Below are 23329 nucleotides of genomic sequence, written 5' to 3'. Positions count from 1 at the left end.
TATATCACCTGTATCTTCTTAATTTTTTTTTAACATGACTCTTAGGAAATATAAGAATACAAATGTGGCTCGCATTCTATTTCCAGTGGGTTGGTCTGCTCCAGACAACCATCTGTGAAGAGGAAGCATCAGGGTTTGCACCCAGGTTTTCTGATTCCCTCCTGAACTGTTTTGTGATTCCACAGCTGCCTCCTCAGAGAGGATCTACCTGCTGTGTGACCCTAGATGTGCCTCTTAACCTCTCTGGGCCTTAGTTTCTCATGTTTGTAAATGGAAAAGCTCCTTCTAGCTCTGAGGTTCTATTCTAGACCCAGCTGGGGGCTTGGGGTCACCACAGAATAGAGGGTATGGGCTCCCAAATGACAGATCTTACCAAAAAGCACAGTCCCATGAATAGCAGTGTCAGCTGCTCTCTGTCTACTACTGAGGAAATACAACATGGGCCAGATTAGCACAGGAGCTTTTCATCTGGGACCAACAGAAGAGAGTATTGGAATAAATCATTGTTTTAACTGAAAAGGGAGAAAAACAAAAGCTTTCATCTCTTGTGGGAAGGAGGAGATATAATCGCAAAAAAAATGGACTTTCACAAACCTTACCTTAATAATAGGGGCTAATATAACGTCTTACAACTGCTGTTCTGCTAGTTGGAACTGATTCTTAGATCTCCAGTTTGCCCTCTCTTTTTATCCCTCTTTCCTAATGCCCAGTTTAGGGGAAATGAAAGGTGGAAAGAAAATCAATTCTATTTTAATTTCATGAGAAAAATGCTGAATGAAAGAAAAATGTGATGGAGTGAAACTTCGGTCTTCAGCACCTTGCTGACCCAGAATGTGTGATTATGTGATACATGGATTGATCCAAGGAAAGGCTGCTCAAGTCTGCCCCCTACCTTCACCTTCTGAGAAGGAGGCAGGAAGTTCCAAGCTGGAAGGAGAAATGCCCTGGGGGGGGGGGGTTAGAAAGTTCAGTCAGGCAGCAGCCCTGGTCTCCGTCCAGTCTCCAAATTTAACTCCACCCCAGCTCTCCATAACTTTGCTGTCCCTGTCCCCAGCTCTCTCCCTGTCCTTCCAAACTCCAGGTGTGTCCTCTCATTCCAGCTGCTTTTGCCAGACTGGTTTCCCACAGCACTTTCTGTCTCCCAGCCCCTGGACTCAAGACTAGCCACTGGTTATGGGGAGAGCAGAGCCCTGAGGTTAAGCAGATAGACTCTAGGTTTCCACCACCTGAGTTCCAGGTCTGGTGCTGCCACGACTAGCTGGGAGAACCCTGCAAAGCTACTTATTGTCCCCCAGACCTTGGTTTCCTCATCTGTAAAATGGGAATAATAATGTACTGAGGAACTTACGGTGATTAGATGAGTCATTCATGGTCAGTGCTGGGCATGGCTCCTGGCAGAGTTGAATGCCAGCAAATATTAACTCATATTGTTATTATTGCAGTGAATTTCTACAAGGAAGTAAGAAGCAGAGGGTTGAGCCTTTGAATTCTGACCTGTGGTTTCATGATTTCAGACTAGCCAATCAGTGGAGCTTAGCACACATTTATTTTTGTTCTTCCATTTCTAGAACATTTAATTTTATTTTTTAGATCAATTTTTATTGGAGTACAGTTAACGTACAATGTTGTGCTAGTTTCTGCTGTATAGCAAAGTGGGTCAGTTATAGAAACACATATATCCACTTTTCTTTAGATTCTTTTCCCATGTAGGTCATTACAGAGTATTGAGTAGAGTTCCCTCTGCTCTACAGCAGCTTCTTAATAGGTATTTGTTTTATATACAGTAGTGTGTAATATCAATCCCAATCTCCCGACTTATCCCCCTCCCCCCTCCCCCTTGGTGACCATAAGCTTGTTTTCTTTTAAAACAGTTAATTTTAAAATACTTTAGACTTACTGTGTAGTCACAAAATTAGTACAGTTGCCATATACCCGTCACCCAGCTTCCCCTAATGTTAGTATCACACATAGCCACAGTGAAATGACTGAAACCAGGAGATTAACACTGATCAGAATGTTAAACTACAGTCTGATGAATACTGTAATCTACAGACCTTATTTAGGTTTTACTTTGTTTTCCCACTGTTGTCCTTTTTCCAATTCAGGATTGTACATTGATTGTAGTTGTTATTATTATGCCTTCGTTTACCCTTAGTCTTTGTCTTTTGTGACGTTGACACTTTTTAAGACTTCTGGCCAATCATTGTGTAGACTGTCTTTTGGTTCAAGTTACGCTTTTTTTTTTTTTTTTTTCTTCTGGCAAAGCTATAGCATAAATACTATGCCTTTCTCAGAGGCTCTTATCAGGAGACACCTGATTTCTCATTTCTCATTACTGGAGTCATTAACTTTGATCTCTTGGTTAAGATGGTAGCATGTATCTATTGAGCATCTATTAATACTGTGTTTCCTTTTGGGGCTCCAAAGTGAGTAAAACAGTATCCATACTCTTAAGAAACTCTCAAGTGTATTGGACAAATGATGTTTTAGTTATTATTGCCATGTGACAGACCACCCCCAAATTTAGTGGTGTAAAACAACAACCTTAAAATACTCACAGGTTCTGTGGGTCAGGAAATTGAAAAAGCATGGCTTGTTTCAACCTCACATCATCTCAGGGCTCAGCCAAGAAGACTGAAATGGCCAGGAGTGACTAAGACAGCTGAGAACTGGAGTCATCTGGAGACTTGCTTACTTACCATTCAGGTGCCCAGACTCTGGGACTCAAAGGCTGGATTCAACTGGGCCATTGAACAAAGCATCTACACATGGCCTCTTCAAATGTATTGTGCTTCCTCACAGCATGGCCGTCCAGGGGCTTAGACTTCCTACTCAGCAGCTTAGAGGCTGTAGACGTGAGTGGCCCCTGTGAACAGGTCAGAAGCTGCATTGACTTTTATGACCCGGTCTCAGAGGTCACACAGCACTAGTCTATTGGTCAAGTGGTCATAAGTGGTCATAAGTCCTCCTGGACTCAAGGGGGCGACATAATCTCTACCTCTTTGTGGGAGGGCTGTCCAAAGTTGTGTGGCCACTTTTAAAAAGTCCCCAAAATAGGAAAGCAGTGAAGGGCCTTTCTACTTACACAGATTTGGATACAGACCCAAGAGGACAAGAACTTCAGCAACTTGGGCCACGTTAATTATTAAACACAAAATTTAATGGAGTGCCTACTGTGTGCCCGACAGACACGGACCCAACTGCAGGGGTGCTGCCAAGTCCCTCTGTAGGGAGACAGGCCCAGGCAGACCCACCGCGGAGCCCGGGGGCTGAGGGTTGCCAACACCCACGGCAGGTCGTCCCCCTGGCAGCAGGTCACATGTGGACGTGCGCAGAGGGCTGAGGGCAAGTTGAGCTCAAGGTGGGAAATGCTAGATTTGGCATCAGAATGACTTCATTTCAAACCCAGCTATGACACATTCTGAGTTTGCTACATTTTCATCCTTCAGTTCAGTTCAGTTGCTCAGCCATGTCCGCCTCTTTGCAACCCCATGAATCGCAGCACGCCTGGCCTCCCTGTCCATCACCAACTCCCTGGGCCTGTTCAAACTCATGTCCATCGAGTCGGTGATGACATCCAGCCATCTCATCCTCTGTCGTCCCCTTCTCCTCCTGCCCCCAATCCCTCCCAGCATCAGGGTCTTTTCCAATGAGTCAGTTCTTCACATCAGGTGGTCAAAGTACTGGAGTTTCAGCTTTAGCATCAGTCCTTCCAGTGAACACCCAAGACTGGTCTCCTTTAGGATGGCCTGGTTGGATCTCCTTGCAGTCCAAGGGACTCTCAACAGTCTTCTCCAACACCACAGTTCAAAAGCATCAATTTTTCAGTGCTCAGCTTTCTTCACAGTCCAAGTCTCACATCCATACGTGACCACTGGAAAAACCATAGCCTTGACTAGATGGACCTTTGTTGGCAACATAACGTCTGCTTTTTAATATGCTATCCAGGTTGGTCATAACTTTCCTTCCAAGGAGTAAGCGTCTTTTAATTTCATGGTTGCATTTACCATCTGCAGTGATTTTGGAGCTCAAAAAAATAAAGTCTGACACTGTTTTCACTGTTTCCCCATCTAGTTCCCATGAATTGATGGGACCAGATGCCATGATCTTAGTTTTCTGAATGTTGAGCTTTAAGCCAACTTTTTCACTCTTTCACTTTCATCAAGAGACTTTTTAGTTCCTCTTCACTTTCTGCCATAAGGGTGGTGTCATCTGCATAAATCAGGTTATTGATATTTCTCCCAGCAATCTTGATTCCAGCTTACTCCTCATTTATTCGGCAAACCTCATTGACTTCCCCTCTGTGCCAGGCTGGGTGTTGGCAGTGATAGCAGTGAATCAGTAGCTTCCTGGCCTTGCCCTCATGGAAGGATTTCCCCAGGCTTTCTCTGCCAGAAAGGCCACTGGTGGGGCTGCAAGATTCCAGGAAGCAGGGTCAAGGGATTGTTCAAGTTCTCTCATATCTGCATACCCCAAAGCCAACCAAAGAGGGATTGGTCACGCAACTTAGCAACTTAACCAGGTTAAACTCAGCAGAACAGAAATCAGCTGCGTGTGAAGTGAGAAGGCAAGCAGCTTACATTTAGAAACCCCAGAAATATTGCAATGCAGACTAAAAGCAATTGGGAATATCACTAGACAGACTCATTAAGCCAAAAGATTTCTGTGAAAATAATAAAATCATAGCACCCAGGACACCCCAGCACAAGCTTAGAAGCTGAAAGGAGGTTTAAGTTTCATATTATTAAGCTGCATTATGACAGTTTAGGAAGAAAAAGCTTTAGAGCCGTCAGAATTGATGGTGGCCCTGTTATGGGAATCTGACGGCATCTTTGAAATTCAGAGCAGTTTGAAAGAGTGAAACTGTCAGACTATCCCTCCCCTGTGGGACAGAGACGAGGAGAGGGGGAGACAGAGAAGTAACCCAGTGGTGAGATTTGGTGGGGCTGAGATACTAGTGGGGGGATTGCATTTTAACGGACTCTTACCTGAAGTCTGGGAGCTGAGGGCCTGGGTGGTGATTTAGGAAACAGAGTGGGACGCACAAGGTAAGCACTCAGCACATGTTAATGCTTGTTATTATCACCTCCTGGCCAACCTTGCCGTTTTGGCTGCTGGATGGTGAATACTGATGACCCTGGGCCAGCTGGATTCTGAGCTTGGTTCCTCCTCGTGTTTGATCCCAGAGCCACCAGGCTACCAGCTGAAATCAGAGAACAGGGTATTGATTGAGACTGAACAGAAGCCACGTTGGCAAACATCTTTGATCTCTGGCAGCCAAGGGAGTCCACATAAGACTGGAACAAGCTCCCTGCAGGTAGCAGCATCAGGACTGTCGTGTCCAGCAAACCGTGGACATCACTGCCTGTGCTGGCAGCCCCTGGAAGGGAGCACAGCCCAGGCAGACCCTGGCTCAGCTGACCCAGCCCACGGTCTGGGCCTCTGACCTTGGAGCTCACCCTTGGGAACCAGAGAAGCCTGGCAGTGCCTGCCCAGGCATTTGCTGCCCAATCAGTTGTCAGTAGAACACTTTGGCTGGTGAGGTTATATGCTAGTCACACAGTTCTTAGTATGTGGTGGATCTGGGTTTCAGCAAGGTTTGCAAGGCTAAACTCCAATGGTCTCCTCTCCCCAACTCTTCTCATACCTGCATGTAAGCAGCATTAGAAGAATCAGGCTGGTGGACATTCACAGAGCTTCTCCAGTAGTTTCCTGCAAAGGCTCATCCCCCTTCTGGCCCATGGCCGTGTGTAGGCTCTGCCTTATTCCTACATTTCTAGAGACCTCTTCCTTCACCAGCCAAAACTCTACTGCTCTCAGATCCACCCCCTTCTCTCTATCCCCTCAGCTTCCTGTCTGAACCAGGCCTTCTTTGTCATCTGTCATCTAGAAGAGAGTCAGTCCTTGACTGTTCCTCCAGGCAGTTTAATCCCCCATCCTCTCACCAGAAAATGTGCCTCTCCAAATTCAGCATGCATTATATCCAGAGAAAAACATGACCTTAAAGGATACATGCACCCTAGTGTTCATTGCAGCACAGTTTACAATAGCCAAGACATAGAAGCAACTTAAGCGTCCATCAACAGAAGCATGGATAAAGAAGATGTGGTACATATATTCAATGGAATATTACTCAGCAATTAAAAAGAGTGAAATAATGCCCTTTGCAGCAGCATGGATAGACCTAGAGGTTGTCATACTGAGTGAAGTAAGTCAGACAGAAAAGGAGAAACACTGTATGACATCCCTTATATGTGGAATCTTAAATGATACAAGTGAACTTACAAAACTGAAAGAGAATCACAGAGAATGAACTTATAGTTGCCGAGGAGAACAGATAGTCAGGGAGTTTGGGATGGACATGTACCCACTGCTATATTTAAAATGGATAACCAGCAAGGACCTACGGTATAACACAAGAAACCCTACTCAATGTTATGTGGCAGCCTGGATGGGAGGGGAATTTAGGGAAGAATATTTGCATGTATGTATGACTGAGTCCCTTTGATGTCTGCCTGAAACTATCACAACTTTGTTCATCAGCTATATGTGTTAGTCACTCAGTCATGTCCAATTCTTTGCAACCCCATGGACTATAGCCCACCAGGTTCTTCTGTCCATAGAATTGTCCAGGAAAGAATACTGAAGTGGGTTGTCATTCCCTTCTCCAGGGGATCTTCCCAACCCAGGGATCAAACCCAGGTCTCCCACGTTGCAAGCAGATTCTTTACCATCTGAGCCACCAGGGAAGCTGATATCTCTGATTAGGTATCAGCTAATTAGCTATCAGTTCAGTTCACTTCAGTCACTCAGTCATGTCCGACTCTTTGCGATCCCATGAATCGCAGCACGCCAGGCTTCCCTATCCATCACCAACTCCCTGGGCCTGTTCAAACTCATGTCCATCAAGTCGGTGATGACATCCAACCATCTTATCCTCTGTCACCCCTTTCTCTTCCTGCCTTCAGTCTTTCCCAGCATCAGGGTCTTTTCCAATGAGTCAATTCTTCACATCAGGTGGTCAAAGTATTGAAGTTTTAGCTTCAGCATCAGTCCTTCCAAGGAATATTCAGGACTGATCTCCTTTAGGATGGACTGGTTGGATCTCCTTGCAGTCCAAGGGACTCTCAAGAGTCTTCTCCAACACCATAGTTCAAAAGCATCAATTCTTCTGTGCTCAGTTTTCTTTATAGTCCAACTCTCACATCCATACATGACCACTGGAAAAACTGTAGTCTTGACTAGACAGACCTTTGTTGACAAAGTAATGTCTCTGCTTTTTATTATGCTGTCTAGGTTGGTTGTAGCTTTCCTTCCAAGGAGTAAACATCTTTTAATTTCATGGCTGAAGTCACCATCTGCAGTGATTTTGAAGCCCCCCAAAATAAAGTCAGCCACTGTTTCCACTGTTTCCCCATGTATTTCCCATGAAGTGATGGGACCGGATGCCATGATCTTAGTTTTCTGAATGTTGAGTTTTAAGCCAACTGTTTTACTCTCCTCTTACACTTTCATCAAGAGACGCTTTAGTTCTTCTTCACTTTCTGCCATAAGGGTGGTGTCATCTGCATATCTCAGCACTGGGCCAAATTCAGAGCTCAGTGAATGTGTGTTATAGATTCTATCCTGCAACTACAGGGACCTCATAGGTGCCAAAACCCAGCAGGCCACATTTTTTGTGTGTGTGGTTTCTTAAACACTGTATTTTGAAATAATTCTACATGTACCCAAAAAGTTGTGAAAAATAGTACTGAGAGTTTCTTACCTTTCACACTACTTCTCTGAATGTTACCATCGTCCCTAACTGTGGTATATTTATCAAAACTGAGATTTCACATCTGTGCATTACTCTTGACTGAACTTCAGATTTTTCTGTGATAGTTTCTTGGTCTTCTCCTTGTCTTTATGATCTTGACATTTTCAAAGAGTGATGATCAGTACTCATTCTAGGCTAGTCTAATACTGTCTCATGAATGGATGGAGATTCTGGGGAGGAAGACCACGGAAGCTGTGTATGCATCTCATCACCAACAGGGAGCCCTCCATCTCAACATGACTTATCATTGGCAATGTCGACTTTGATCCATTGATTAAGCTCCTGTCTGCCGGATCCCTTCACTGTAAATCTACTATTTTTTTTCCCATTTTGGTCATGAGTCAGTAGGTCTAGCTCACACTCAAGGAGAGAGAAATTAGCCTCCACTTTCTGGAAGGAGGGATATCAAAGAACTTGTGGTCTCATTACATTTGGGGAGAGATAACTGCTAATACAGGAGATGCAAGAGACATGGGTTTGATTCCTGGGTCAGGAAGATCCCCTAGAGAAGGAATTAGCAATCTGCTCCAGTATTCTTGCCTGGAAAACTCCATGGATAGAGGAGCCTGGCCAGCTACAGTCCATGGGTTTGCAAAAAGTTGAATATGACTGAGCATACTCACAAGGATATGCATTGGGCTTCTCTGATGGCTCAGTAGGTAAAGAATTCACCTGCAATGCAGGAGACACAAGAGACTCGGATTCAATCCCTGGGTCAGGAAGATCCCCTGGAGAAGGAAATGGCAACCCACTCCAGTATTCTTGCCTGAAAAATCCCGTAGATGGAGGAGACTGGTGGTCTACAGTCCAAAGGGTCACAAGGAGTTGGACACACCTAAGTACACACACAAGGCTATGCAAATATTCCATTTCTCCTTGGTTTCACCCACCAACTCTAGAACTCCACAGTGAATCTTGCCTTCAGCAACTGTCACCGTGACGTGCCAATGGTGAGTTTCCACTTCCTTCCAGCAGGCTGTTCTAGGACACCTTTCCCTGGCACGTGCCACATTCACAGTTCTGCTTAATCACCTTCATGCTTTAGGGCTCAGTTGCAGCATTCCCAGCCCTGACTGCCTGATCAGAGCTCCTGGAGAATTTTAAACAGGTACTGACTGCCAGGCTTTTGTCATCGAAACATTCAATTCAGTTGGTGTGGCCGGAGTGCAGGCCTTGGTACTTTCTAAAGGTCCCAGGACATATGCACTGGAGTCTGTGCTGAGGCCCACTCCGGTACTCTTGCCTGGAAAACCCCATGGACAGAGAAGCCTGGTGGGCTGCAGCTCATGGGGTCGCTAGGAATCAGACATGATTGAGCAACTTCACTTTCACTTTTCACTTTCATGCATTGGAGAAGGAAATGGCAACCCACTCCAGTGTTCTTACCTGGAGAATCCCAGGGATGGGGGAGCCTGGTGGGCTGCCGTCTATGGGGTCACACAGAGTCGGACACGACTGAAGCGACTTAGCAGCAGCAGCAGCACTGTGCTGAGGACCACTAGTCTAGCCCAGTGCTCTTGCAGGTTCTCTGGGAGGCTACCCCACTGTCTTTGACAGAACTGGTTACTCCCATATCTGTGTTCCCAAAGACCTCAATTTCCTATGGTACCCACCGGTGCCTCTGTGGGTCTTCAAAGTCAAAAATTGGGTCTTATCCAGTGTTTCTCAAGAGCCCAAAGCAGAGTCCAGCACAGAGTGGGTTATTGGTGAGCATCTGTTGATGGAGAGAATGATTCAATCACAATGGAAGCAAAAGCAGGAGCTATCTGCAAGATGTGGCAAGTTCCTGCCCACCTTCAACTGAGTTAGAAACCCAGAAACACCAGTGCATGTGTCGGTCATAATCATTTTTTTCTGCTATTACTCTAGTCCTCAGCTTTCTAGGAAAAACAAAAGTTCCATGGCCAAAAGTCACTGGCACATATATTGCAGCCATCTGTGTATTCACTGTGTTCTTCAGAAGAGACTTGTTCACATTTTGTCTTGGAATTGTCAGTGAACCAAAGCATCAAGGCTATACTTCTAACAAGAAGAGATTACCTTGAACTGGCCTCCTTTGGTCCATTTGCCTTGGAAGTCACAAAAATGGCAAAGACCATGCCTGTAAACACTTAGAGTAGAATGTCATGACTTGTGTTCCAAACAAGGTTTATTTACAAAAACAGGTGATGGGCCAACTATGGCTTTGAAGCTTTACTTTTTCCACCTCTGGCTGGAAGAAAAGGGAATCATCAATGAAATAATTGCAGGATTCAGTATAAAAGTAGTGCTTCAAAGGAGACCCTTGTGACTCTGGGAACGTCAAATAGGAGCACCTGAGAGTCAAGGAAGGTGCTCGTGGCAAGTGTCATTTTAGGCAAGAGCTGAGGGTGAGGAGTCATTAATGAAGTGAAGGGAAGGAGAAAATCATCTGAGCTGAGAGAGTAGCTGATGCAAAAGCCCTGTGGCCAAAAACCATGGCTCTTTTCAGACATTGAAATAAGACCTGGGATGAAAACTAGGAAGGCCAGAGAGGCAAATGCATGCTGAGAGCTGGAGAACCACAGGTAAGGATGTGGTCCTATCACCAAAACTGTGGGAAACTTGCTCCTTTGATTCTAAGGCAGGGGTCCCCAGCCTCCAGGGTCTAATGCCTAGTGATGGTCTGAAATGGAGCTGATACAATAATAATAGAAATAAGTGTAAGTGAAAGTTGTTCAGTGATGTCTGACTCTTTGTGACCCCATGGACTGTCGCCTGCCAAATGCCTTCTGTCCATGGAATTCTTCAGGCAAGAACACTGGAATGGGTAGCCATTCCCTATTCCAGGGATGGAACCCAGGTCTCCTGCGTTGTGGGCAGATTCTTTACTGTCTGAACTACCAGGGAAGCCCAGTGAAAAAGGATGATTCAAGCACATTACATTTACTGTGCAGTAGAAATAAGTGAAAAAGTGTTAGTCGCTCAGTTGGATCCGACTCTGTGCGACCCCATGGACTGTAGCCCATCAGGCTCCTCTGTCCATAGGATTCTCCAGGTAAGAATACTGGAGTGGGTTGCCATTTTCTTCTGCAGGGGATCTTCCTGACGAAGGGATTGAATCAGGGTCTCCCACATTTCAGGCAGATTCTTTACCATCTGAGCCATCAGGAAAGTGCACAGTGAGTGTAATGCCCCTGAGTTGTCCTGAAACTATTCCACCCCCTACCCCTAGTGTGTGGAAAAATTGTCTTCCACAAAACCGGTGCCTGGAGCCAAAAAGATTGGGTACCGCTGTTCTAAGGGGTGATGTGATTGAATTCTCTTTGGAAAGTTCTCACTCCAGCTTCCAGCGGTCGGGGCATCCCACTGAGAGCAGCCAGGCAAGAGACGAGGGTGGTCCAGAGCACTTTGTTGCAGCCAGAGCCCCGCCCCTGGAGCCCAGGGCTGACAAGCAGCTCAGCCCTCTTTCCTGACCACTTCCTTGTTTTATGTTTGCTATTCTAACAAATCTTCTTCTCTCTCCGCCTCCAAATGAAGACTCACATTGCTGGATGCATTTTACAGTCCCAGCTCCATCCCATTCAATTTTTCTCACCTTCCTTCTTTCCCTCCTCAGCCCGATCCCCCACTAACTTCGTAAAACTTGCAAGTTAAATTTTTCAAAGACTGGTTCTGACAAAGCAGAGGGAATTAGATTTGGTGAAACCCTTCATAAAAAATTGAAGACACGTTATATTAACATACATTGATTTATTCATAGTGTTTCATTACAAGTAAGTGAGGATCCTGTAATACCAGGAAAGGTGAGGAGAGCAGGCGAGCACGGTATATTATATTGACAGCTCGGTGGAAATTGAGTCGCTTTTGGATTGAATTTGGAGCGCAGAAAAGGAATTGGCTAGTAAATAAGGCATGAGTTTTACCACCCAGCGTCTGTATATCAATGTAGTTGCCACCAGCCCAGGCAGGGGATGGGGGCGGAATTTCAAAAGGATGCTCCAGCACCCCGGGGTTCATAGCCACAGGCAGAACTGTTCGAACATCTGCCTCCTCCTTCCACCAGGAAAAACTGGATTCCAGCTGCACACAGCTCTCCAATCAACACAGGATTTTTTCTCCATTCTCCCAAGCCTTCTGCCACCCCAGGTCTTTGCCCAGTTAGTTTGCTCTGCCTAGAACCTAGAATGCTCCTTCCTCTGCTCTGACTCTATCATCCCTGGGTATTATTGATAGTTCAGTTTTCCCCTTAAGATACCGCCCAGAGCACTTTGTCTTAGTTTGATGTTTCTCAGGAGCAAAGCCTGAGACAAGGATTTGAGCATGAACAGATTATTGAGAACTTTGGGAAACACTAAAAATTGGGGCAGGAAATGGAAGGTAGCCAAGGATGGGTGTGTTTTTCAGCCAGCTACCTATGGAGGCACATGGAGTGACAGCCCTCAGGGAAATCCCCAGGGATGCAGCAACAGTATCACAAAAGAGGAGCCGGGAATGTATGGTTCAACTTCCATCAGTCCAGTCCCTGGGGGTGTGAATTACCTGGCTTGCTTCTGAGAAGGGCTGAAGTGGGTGGAGTTATCAGAGGGAATGCTGTGACCAGCCCCCCCCCCACCCCGGGAACTGAGGGGTGGGTACCCTGCCAGCTCTGCTTGCAAAGTGTCCGATTTCTTCAGTTCTGTGCATGGCTCTGCCTGGACTCACTGCGCTCCAGACAAAGTCTGGCCTCTTTCCTCAACGTGTGACATCAGTTGCTACACTGCTTCTGCTTCATAGCGGAGAGAGAGATTTCCTCTTTCTCCAGAATGATTGGTACCCTAACGAGAAAAAGCCAGTTACTAATTTCTTTTAACTACTTATTTATTTGGCTGCACTGAGTCTTAGTTGCAACACGTGGGATCTTTAGTAGCAGCATGTGAGCACTTAGTTGGAATATATGGGATCTAGGTCCCTGACCAGGGTTTGAACCTGGGCCCTTTGCATTGGGAGCATGGAGTGTTAAGCACTGGAGCACCAGAGAAGTCCCAACTGCTTCTTTTTAAAGCAAAGTTGGTATATTCCATTTTCTGCCTGGGTTTGGCCTTCCTGACAAGCGTGATACATTCCTGACGGAAGACAGTGGTGCAAGGCAGCTTTGTAGTTAACTTGCCCCATTCTGGAACAGAGGACCCTGAGGACAGGGCCTGACCGGTGTGCATTGCATTCATTTGCTAGGGCCTGGCCACACAGAGTGCACGACCTAGAATACGGGAGTGTGCGCGGACTAGTTGTCAAGGGAATGAGTGAATAAACAGAATGAACGTATTCTTTGGTTACTTAAATGCGTTTTCAGGCCACTAAGGGTAGTTTGGAGTAAAGAATACAGGTTTCAGAGTCCAACAAACCTGGGTTTATCTTTGGTCAGAGATAGGACACAGGATAACCATGGCAAGGCCTGATCTATTGCCACACGTGATAGCCTCGTGAATCTCACACACATGATGTTGAGCAAAAGAAGCAGACACTGAAAAGTACAGCCTGTACAATTCCACTTATATGAAGTTCAAAGCCAGGCAGAGCTGGTCTTTGCTGTTAGAAGGCAGGGTAGAGGGTATTCTTGCAGGGGAGGGGGAAATCGAAAAGGAGGTGTGAGGGGAAAATCTCGGGTCTGGTAAGGTGTCTCTTGATTAGTTGCTGGTCACATGGTCCTGTCCAGTTAGTAAAACTTCATCCAGCTGTCTAGTTTTCTGAATATAAGTTATACTCCAGTAAAACACTTTTAATAGAACAAACTAGATAAACCTGGGGTTCTCTAGTGACCCAGATGGTAAAGAATCTGCCTGTAATGCAGGAGACCTGGGTCTGATCCCTGAGTCAGGAGGATCCCCTGGAGGAGTGCATGGCAACCCACTCCAGGGTTCTTGACTGGAGAATCCCATGGACAAGAGGAACCTGGTGGGCTTCAGTCCATTAGGTCACAAAGAGTTGGACACGACTGAGCAACTAAGCGCGCGCGCGCACACACACACACACATAAAGCAAATAAACCAAAAATCCTAAGTTTGCTGCTTTAACAGCTGTGAAATTTAGATATAAGATGCTTAGAGTGTGATCCCTGGGGGCTGGTAAGGCAATACCAACTGTTTTGTTACTTTCACGGCAGGATAATATCGTGCAGTAGTTGAGAGGGGGCACCCGGAAACTCTTTAGGGCATTGACATTGCATGTGTGGTCAATGGATGTGTCTCCTTGCATGTGCAATAGAACTCACATGATGTCATGTGTGATGTGGTCTTTGAATCATTGTGGGTCTGCAGTGGATGGGGAAACAGAACTGGGTCTTCATCATAGATACTTCAAAAAGCAGCGATTTAATGCAGATTGTTTCCATTGGAGCCTCAATTTCTCCATCATTAAAATGAGAATGGATATCTTGATACCCCCAAGGTTTTCCGGGAAGACAAATGAGATAATGCATGAGACACCAGGCAGCACCTTGTGGAGTAGGGGATGCTTCGTTGGTTTTTAACTAGCCTCCCAGATAATTCTTATCAGGACACTATTCATGGACACTGCTCTACAGCCACATGGGCTTTCCGGGTGGCTCAGCTGGCAAAGAATCTGCCTGCACTGCGGGAGACCTGGGTTTGATTCCCAGGTTGGGAAGATCCCCTGGAGAAAGGAAAATCAACCCACTCTAGTAATCTGGCCTGGAGAATCCCATGGACTCCATAGTCCATGGGGTTGAAAAAAGTCAGACATGACTGAGTGACTTAAACTATAGCCACATTGTCCACAGTGGTGGCCCTAAGTGACACAGAGTCACCACACTTTTGAAATGTGGCTAGTTCAAGTGGAGATGTGCTGCAGGGTAAAATACACACTTGATTTCTAAGACCTAATATGAATAATAAGGTACAACGTATTTCATTAAATTTTTATGTTGATTGCAGGTTTAAATAATAATATTTTACATCTACTGGGTTTAACCAAATAGATTATGAAAATTAATTTTACTTTACGGTCTTCTTTTGTTGTTCTGTAATGAGTGTGACCATTAGAAAATTGAGAGTTATGTATGTGGATTAAATTCTATTTCTACTAGACAGCAATGCTCCAGAGCATGGACAGTGAAATATTTGGAGGCTGGAATCATCTGTAAGGTGGATGGTAATAGCTAAACTCGTTGACCACGCTCGCCTGCCTTCTGCTTCCCTCCCCTGACGCTCCTCCAGGTGAGCTCCACTCAGCTTCCTGGGCGAGGCACTGATTGGTTTGTTTGCTGGCTTCTTGCGCAGATCAACTACAAGGCCGTGGGCTCGTTGGACCCAAGTGCCGACCTCTCCAGCCAGAGGGGCAAAGTGTTCAAGCTTCGGAATGAAACCCACCACCTCTTTGTGGGTCTGTACCCTGGAACCACCTACTCCTTCACCATCAAGGCCAGCACTGCCAAGGGCTTTGGGCCGCCCGTCACCACCAGGATCGCCACCAAAATTTCAGGTATTTGTCCTAGAAAGGGAAAAGGAAGAAAGGTGATGGTGTTGGTTTTTATCCACTCCTAATACACCTGGGAGTGGAAAAGGGCGGAGCCGACCATCACCATGTGATCTTGGAGCAACAAGGACAGTGCAGTCCCTCGTCTGTCACTACCGTCATCTCATGAAGAAAACCTAATCCAGGAGCTTCCTAAAATATAGAACATATATCGATTACATTAGACCAGAGGGAATGCTGAGTGATTTACTAAATAGCTTACCTAGCACGCAGTTGCATGAAATAGTACATTTTCCCCATACGATTTCATTTGTAAAAATGTGATTCATTTTCAAGAGTATTCCTTTTGGCAGTGCAGGGCACAGCGCAGGTTCTCGTGTAACCTCCAATGAATGAGTGAATGAAAAAATAAGTGAGTGACCAGAGCCAGAGCAGCCCAAGATGCCACCTGCCATCAGCTGTAAGGCCCTCTCCACCACCAGACCGTTTCAGAGCAGAAGTATCTCAGATCTGTGCTTACAGTTTACATTATTTCAGCATGCCCATGCAATTCTGGTCCGCATCATACATATTTTGCATAGATACAGACCCATGGTAGTTTGCGTAGCTTAATGTTTCCGCGTGCCCTTAAACCATGAGCATCTTCCATGTTGCTACACTGCTTTCATTACCATGTTCTGTCAAGTGGATGGGCGTAATTTAATTAAACATTCCCCTGTGGTTGGATATATTTGGTGCCTCCATGTTTTTAATAAAATAATGCTTCAATGAACATGTTACAGAATAAAGTTTGATTTCTTGGCTTGGATTATGAATTTAGGATTAAATTCCAGAAATTGAAATACTGAATTAAAAGGGATGTAAGTTTAATAGCTCTTAGTACAAATGGCTAAATTACCTTCTCAGGGGATTAGGTTTAGTGATGCTGCTATCAGAAGAGAGGGTCTCATGAAGGGAAAAAAAAAAGATCAGAGTAAAGTTCATCACTGCTGTAATTTGTATTTGCATTTTATTTCTTTTTTTTATTTTAGTTTTTTAAATTGTATTTGCATTTTAAATGTGTTTAAGGTTGACTCTACATTCACATCTTTAAGTACTTATATTTCCTGCATTTATCTGTCTATATGGTATGGAACTTTTTGATCCATGAAGGCTACCAGCCACATCATTGTTCCCCTCTCCAGACTCTTCTGTATCTTGAAGGAACCTGCAGGAAGGTTGAAAGTCAGGATCTTCTTTGCTGAAAGCCTGGGATGCCATGTGACTCATCCAATCCTTCCCCAAAGATCTCCCTCCTAGGCAACCTGGGTGTCCTGTGGAAGGTGATGGTGGGGTGGGGTGGGGACCTGTGCTAAGTTCCCTTCTCTCTGTTCTCTGTCCAGCTCCGTCGATGCCTGAATATGACACAGACACCCCACTGAATGAAACAGACACGACCATCACGGTGATGCTGAAGCCCGCTCAGTCCCGGGGAGCCCCTGTCAGGTAAGGAGGGGTCTGAACCTGATGATTGCCATCTTCTTTCTCTTCACCATGCGCACCTCCAGCTGAATCATGCCACTGGCAATGCCTGTGGGCAAGACTGCCCGGGAGCAAGGCTTGCTGGAGGAAAAGGGTCAGCAGCTTCAAGCCCGGTTCAGAGGGCCACCGAGCCAGGAGCCCTCTCTCCCCTCCGTGGCGCACTGGGACTGGCTTAGTGGGAAGGTGTGGATGGGGATCTGAAGAGGGCTGGGAGAGAACTTTCTGGAACAAGCCTATGGTAAATTTACTTAGTCAGGCTGGAGGCCCCAGGAACATCATATCCTGGCAAGATCACCTTTACATGCCCATCTGCCATTAACAGACATGTAGACAGATGCACCAAATGATCAAAACGACCTGCTCAGAAATTTCAAAGGGGACACGACCTCAGCGCTAGTCCCATTTATAGCCTTGGTGTTCCACATGGGACTTGAAGTCAGTCATACTACAGGTGTGTTTACAAGAGGCTGGAGTCCCGAGTGTATCTACAGTCCAGGCAGTGAAGGCATCTCTGTAGCCAAGCTGACCCCAAGCAAGTCCATGGGCTTCCAGCTGTCAGGAAGGTGGGCACCTCTTTTAAATAAGCTATGCTTTTTATGGTGGTGGCCAGAAAGTTCATCTGGGTTTTCCATAAGATGTTACTGGCTTTTGCTCAGAGCTCAAGGGACTACAGACCCTTGAAGCCAAGCAGAGTGTTCAGTGGAACAGCTTTCAAATTGGCTCAGTTCAGCTCAACAAGCATGCGTGGAGGATTTTATATGCCAGGAATGGAGCAGAGTACAGGGGATGAAAGCAATTCATTGATTCCTTCATTCGGTGAACATTTCTTGAGCTTTCACTTGGTGCCAGGTGCTGTTGAAGTGCTTGGAACATGCCTGTGAACTGCCTGCAAATGATTCATGTTCTAAAGAAAGTTGGACTCTAGTTGGGGAGACAGAAACATGAAAACTTAGTTGCAGTACAGCTCATGCTTGTGGAGATGCACATAGGAGCTCAGAAGGCAGAAGTCCCAGAGATACAGTAAGATGTATCTTTGTTGTTGTTCAATCCCTAAGTCATGTCACATTCTTTGTGACCCCATGGACTGCAGCACGCCAGGCCTTCCTTTCCTTCACTCTCTCCTGGAGTTTGCTCAAATTCATGTCCATTGAGTCGGTGATGCCACCCAACCATCACATCCTCTATTGTCCCCTTCTCCTCCTGCCCTCAGTCTTTCCCGGCATCAGGGTCTTTTCCAATGAGTCAGCTCTTTGTGTCAGGTGGCCAAAGGATTGGAACTTTAAGGGATATATCTTAAATGTTTTATGAGATTTCAGGGCAGTAAGACGGTCCAGCATGAGTGAAGGCATGGAGTCAAGAGGGAGCCTGATGTCATGGGGAGCTACCATGAGCAGTTATATTTGCTGCAGCATAAAGGTTGAGGCCTAAAGGAGGTCAGTCCTGGATGTTCATTGGAAGGACTGATGCTGAAGCTGAAACTCCAATACTTCAGCCACCACATGCGAGGAGTTGACTCTTTGGAAAAGACCCTGATGCTGGGAGGGACTGGGGGCAGGAGAAGAAGGGGACAGCAGCATGAGATGGCTGGATGGCATCACCAACTCGATGGACATGAGTTTGAGTAAACTCCAGGAGTTGGTGATGGACAGGGAGGCCTGGCGTGCTGTGATTCATGGGGTTGCAAAGAGTCAGACATGACTGAGCGAATGAACTGAACTGAGAGAATGAACTGAACTGAGAGGGGGCACTGGAAAGCCACTGAATAGCCACATGTAGAGTCTCTTTTATGATACTGGAGGGAGATCAGCCAAGAAGGAGGCTATTGAGAGGTCTAGTTACCTGTTTTCCACCCTGGTCCTATTCCAGAAATTATGGACAGTGGAGCAAATAGAATCAGTTGCCAGGAATTTGAATTTTCTGCCTGTTCTGTAGACTTTGAACAGTGTCTATCCTAAGTCAGTTGAGTCTTCAGGCCATCAAACAGGTATGTGTGGCATTTGTGAGGGTATAATTTTTGCCTTATATTCCCCACATGAGTTGTTCCAGGACTGTTCTACCTGTGATGAACCAAAGCGAATGGTGGCTTTTTAACATCAGATGAGGATTACCGTACTGTTACTGTAGATCACCAGACTGCTATGTTTCTTCCTGTTATTCCCAAGCAATGCTGTCATTATCTTCCCTCTATGCACTAAGGTTGGACTTCCCTGGTGGCCCAGATGGTAACAAGTCCACCTGCAATGCAGAAGACCCAGGTTCGATTCCTGGGTCAGGAAGATTTCTTGGAGAAGGAAATGGCAACCCACTGCAGTGTTCTTACCTGGAGAATTCCATAGACAGAGGAGCCTGGTGGGCTTCAGTCCACGGGGTTGCAAAGAGTGGGACATGACTGAGGGACTAACACTTTGACTTTCGTGCACTGAGATATTACCATACTGGTTCACCCAAAAATGCACCATTAGGCCCCACATGTGCTAAGTCACTTCAGTCGTGTCCAACTCTTTGCGCCCCTATGGGCCATAGCCTGCCAGGCTCCTCTGTCCATGGGATTCTCCGGGCAAGCATACTAGAGTAGGTTCTGGTATCTCTGCGATCTCCAGAGGATCTTTGTGACCCAGGGATCGAACACACATGTCTTACATCTCCTACTTTGCAGGCAGATTCTTTACCATTGAGCTACTGGGGAAGCCCTTGAGATCCCACATTTTCCAGTTGAAAGAGCTGACCAGCTTCCATTTGATGAGCACACACTGGCTGTGTGCCTGTCACTCTGCATAAACTGTCTGCCTCCTCACAGCACTGCAGTTGTAGCTTCCCCATTTTGCAGATACAGAAACTGAGATACACGGGAACTAAGTGCGTTGACCCAACCAATGAAACACTTAAGTGGTGCAGGCAGACTTAAACCCAATTCAGCCACCCTGAAGCCGACACTCACTTCAGTCTAGCCATACCACCTCCCTAGGAGAAAAGTCATACGTGATCTATTTTGGTGACATTTCCATTGGAAAGAAATTAAAATAAATGTCACTGCTCAGAGGGCAATGCTTGGTGTCTGGAAAAGTCTGGCTGCTTTTGTTCTTAAGCTCTAGATCACTGAGGGTGGCTCAACACTCATTTTCTGGAATTATTTTCAGACTCTTGTTGGGCATTTGCCAAGAAGGGAAGAGACTAATCAGTGCCAGCCAGCAAGGCTTTCAGGACAACCGTGGTGACAGCAGAAGCAATATCACGTAGAAGTCAGCTACCTTAATCCTGTGTCACCCTGGACTCTGGGCACTAGAATGCCCTGTGGGAGGCGGTCGAGCATTAAATCAGTTAACAAATATTTTTAGAGCAGGAACTGAGCTAAGCCCTGAAGATATAGCAGGAAACAAGACAGACATGCACCTGTCCTCTAGAATCTTTGTTGCTGTTCAGTCACTAAGTCGTGTCTGACTCTTTGCGACCCCATGGACTGCAGCACACCAGGCTTCCCTGTCCTTCACCATCTCCTGGAGCTTGCTCAAACTCATGTCAAACTCATGAGTCAGTGATGCCATCCAACGATCTCATCCTCTGTCATTCCCTTCTCCTACCCCCTTCACTTTCTCCCAGCATGAGGGTCTTTTCCAGTGAGTTGGTTCTTCACATCAGGTGGTCAAAGTATTGGAGCTTGAGCTTCAGCATCAGTCCTTCCAATGAATATTCAGGACTGATTTCCTTTAGGATTGACTGGTTTGATCTCCTTGCTATCCAAGGGACTCTCAAGAGTCTCCTGTTGAACCACAATTTAAAGGGTTAATTCTTCAGCACTCAGCCTTCTTTATGGTCCAACTCTCATATCCATACATGTCTACTGGAAAAACCATAGCATTGAGTAGGTGGACCTTTGTCGACAAAGTGATATCTCAACTTTATAATACACTGTCTAAGTTTGTCATAGCTTGAGTCTTATCATCCTTTGAATATGCTTGTGAATGGGGCAGGGAGGGGGCATTAAGGAAGAGAGGAAACAGAATAATGAAACCAGCAAAGCAAGATAACATGAAGCCAGTAGAGACAGTGACTGTATTGGTTGAGAGAAGGGGCAGGCAGGCTGGAGAGATGAGCACAACCCAGGCAAGTGGACCAGCGTGGAGTCCTGCAGGCTAGGAAAAGCAGGAGCCTTGAGAAAAACAGCCAAGGCAGTCTGTGACCCCTGGACACAAAGAGCTCTCTAGATGCATTGGGTTAAGGATGCCCAGAATCATGTTTTATTTTAATAGCTAATAGTGCCTGTAATTCCATCATAGCATCTGATTGTCACCTAGCCAGTGAGTAAGCTGTGTGGGAAATGTCATCTCCATTTCAGAGGAGAAGCTAAAGACTAAGATATTAAGTGACTGGCCCAAGGTCATGGACCTAGCTTCCTGCCTCTGAGTTCATTGCTCCACCAGGAAGTTCTGAGTTCCCCCTAACTGGGATGTCAGGTAATGACAGGGTGACCTTCTGGTGGGGTTGCTGTGGAGTGAACTTCCACCAGCTAGGGAGTGAGGGGTGGACAAGACAGTTCTGGTTGTGTGGGCCCGACATGTAGCTGATGAAGCCCAGCATGACTGAGTGGAGAGCCTTCCTGTTCTCCAGCAGACTCGTACCTGAGCCTCAGCCTCCAGGCCACCCCCAGATAGGCTCTTCTTCCTCCTCCTGCCTGTGATGCCGCGATCCTGGCTGAGCCAAACTCAGCCCCTGGTGAACTGCCTGCTGCCCCGTGCGTGAAGCCGCACGACTCTGACTCTGTCTGGGGGACTGAGCGTGGCAAGGTGATGGTGTGGATCAGAAGAGGAAGGCTTGCCACTGGGGGCCCCCGCACCCTCATCCCTCCAGCCCAACCTCCTCAGCAGCTTGGCCTATTTTTCTAACACTCCGCAATGGAGATTTATTGCTTTTGCATTGCTTTCCCCAGGCCTTCAAAGATTTATTGGTTTTTAAGTGACAGAATCCCAGAATTGCTTAAAAGATCAATCAAATAGTGACTAGAATCTAATATTCAGCTCCAGCTCGCACACGCTGAGCCGTCTTCCCTCACGCCCCGCCTGTCATGCTGATGTATCTGTAGTAACCTTCATGAGAAAGTAACTTGGCCGTGAATTAATCACCCATAATGCAGTCCTGGAAGGGACACCCAGGACAGAGCCCCCAGTTCTGGAGCAGACCCTCCCCTGGATCCCCAGCTGGCTTCCTCAGAGCTGTCCTCCCCACTCTCCCCCTCCACTGTCTCCTTCCTGTCCCATCACTCACTGGGACCCACCCACTCAGCTTCTGCATCAGCTTTTTTTGGAACTTCCCTGACCAGGGATCAATCCCACACACCCCTTGCAGTGGAAGCATGGAGTCTTAGCCACTGGCCTGCCAGGAATCAGCTTTGGGATTAGTTCTTTCTCCTCCCTCTGCCACTGTCCACCCTGTTCTCCTGACCTGCCAGGGCAGCTTTCTGGTCTGCCTGTCATAAGTTCCTCTTCCTTCAGTCTATCCCCCGCAGAGTTTCTGAACTGGTCCTTTAGAAGCACAAATTGGATCAAGTTAATTTTCCTGCTTAAAATTCTTAAATGGGTCACTGGCTTCCTACCGCATTAAGTTCAAGCTTCTTAGTACAGAATTCAAGACCCATTCAAATCTGGTTCTAACCTTCTTTTCTGGTTCTGTCTCCTCTTGCTCTGTCCCTTTAATGGGCTTTACTCAACCATGCCGCGTATGCTTCCTTCATCATTCTTTCATGAGCTTTTAATTATGTTGTACATTTGTTTGTATATTTTATTTGGTTTTCTTTTTTACATGCCCGTCACTAGACTGTGAGCTCCAGGAAGCTGGGAAATTTGACACTAATGGATCCCTTCCCCTGGAACAGGGTCTTGCTTCAGTAGGTACTCCAGAAAAGACAGAGAGGGAGAAAAAGAGAGAAAGGAAGGGTGGGGTGGGTGGTAAAGAAAGAGATAAAGATAGGATAAAGAAAGAGAGAGAAAAAGATAGGAAGGAAGGTTACATTCACCAACTCGGGTGGTGCCTGGCAGAGGCAGGGTCCTGGAGCGGTAGAGATGCACTTCCCAGGCCCTGCTTTTACCCGGCTCCGTGTGTGAGAGACCACAGTCCAGCACAGCTGCCTGCACTTGAAATAGGACCAGTGAAACTGAGGGACTGATTTTTTTTAATTTTTATTTTAATTAAAAGAGTCGCATTTGGACGTGCCACCCTATAGGTAAGACAAACAGAAAAAGAAAAAAACCCAGATGAGCCTGTGTATCTGGTCGGTGGTTTCCATGAGAGTTCAGAGCAGAGCCTTCCATCATTGGCTCTGTGAGAGGAGGGCTTCCTGGAGGCTGTGTTGCCTGAGAACTGCCAGATGAGGGGGAATTTGACTCAGGAATGGTGTGTACAGTAGCTGAGGTAGAGCAGGTGCGTGTTAGGATCAGGGAACTTTGGGCCAGGGCACCGAGATGGGGAATGAGGCAAAGAAGGGGGCAAGAGCCAGGGAAGGCCTTCATTCCGGGTTTGGACTTTGTCTTGAAGGGTATGGGGAACACTGGCAGGGAGATGCTCAAGGTT

General features: G+C 46.3%; 1 protein-coding gene across 1 annotated transcript in view; it reads left to right on the top strand.

Annotated features, from left to right (window-relative positions):
- The window catches only part of PTPRT (protein tyrosine phosphatase receptor type T), a 1090723-nt gene that overhangs the window by 799587 nt on the left and 267807 nt on the right, over positions 1-23329 (top strand). The window contains exons 10-11 of the mRNA XM_065919188.1: positions 15052-15253; positions 16630-16732. Of these exons, the coding sequence (XP_065775260.1) occupies positions 15052-15253; positions 16630-16732 (305 nt within the window). The remainder of the gene's footprint in view (positions 1-15051; positions 15254-16629; positions 16733-23329) is intronic.

The sequence above is a fragment of the Muntiacus reevesi genome, chromosome 2 (genome assembly GCF_963930625.1).
Source record: "Muntiacus reevesi chromosome 2, mMunRee1.1, whole genome shotgun sequence".
Classification (NCBI taxonomy): domain Eukaryota; kingdom Metazoa; phylum Chordata; class Mammalia; order Artiodactyla; family Cervidae; genus Muntiacus; species Muntiacus reevesi.
This window is presented reverse-complemented; position numbering and strand designations above follow the sequence as displayed.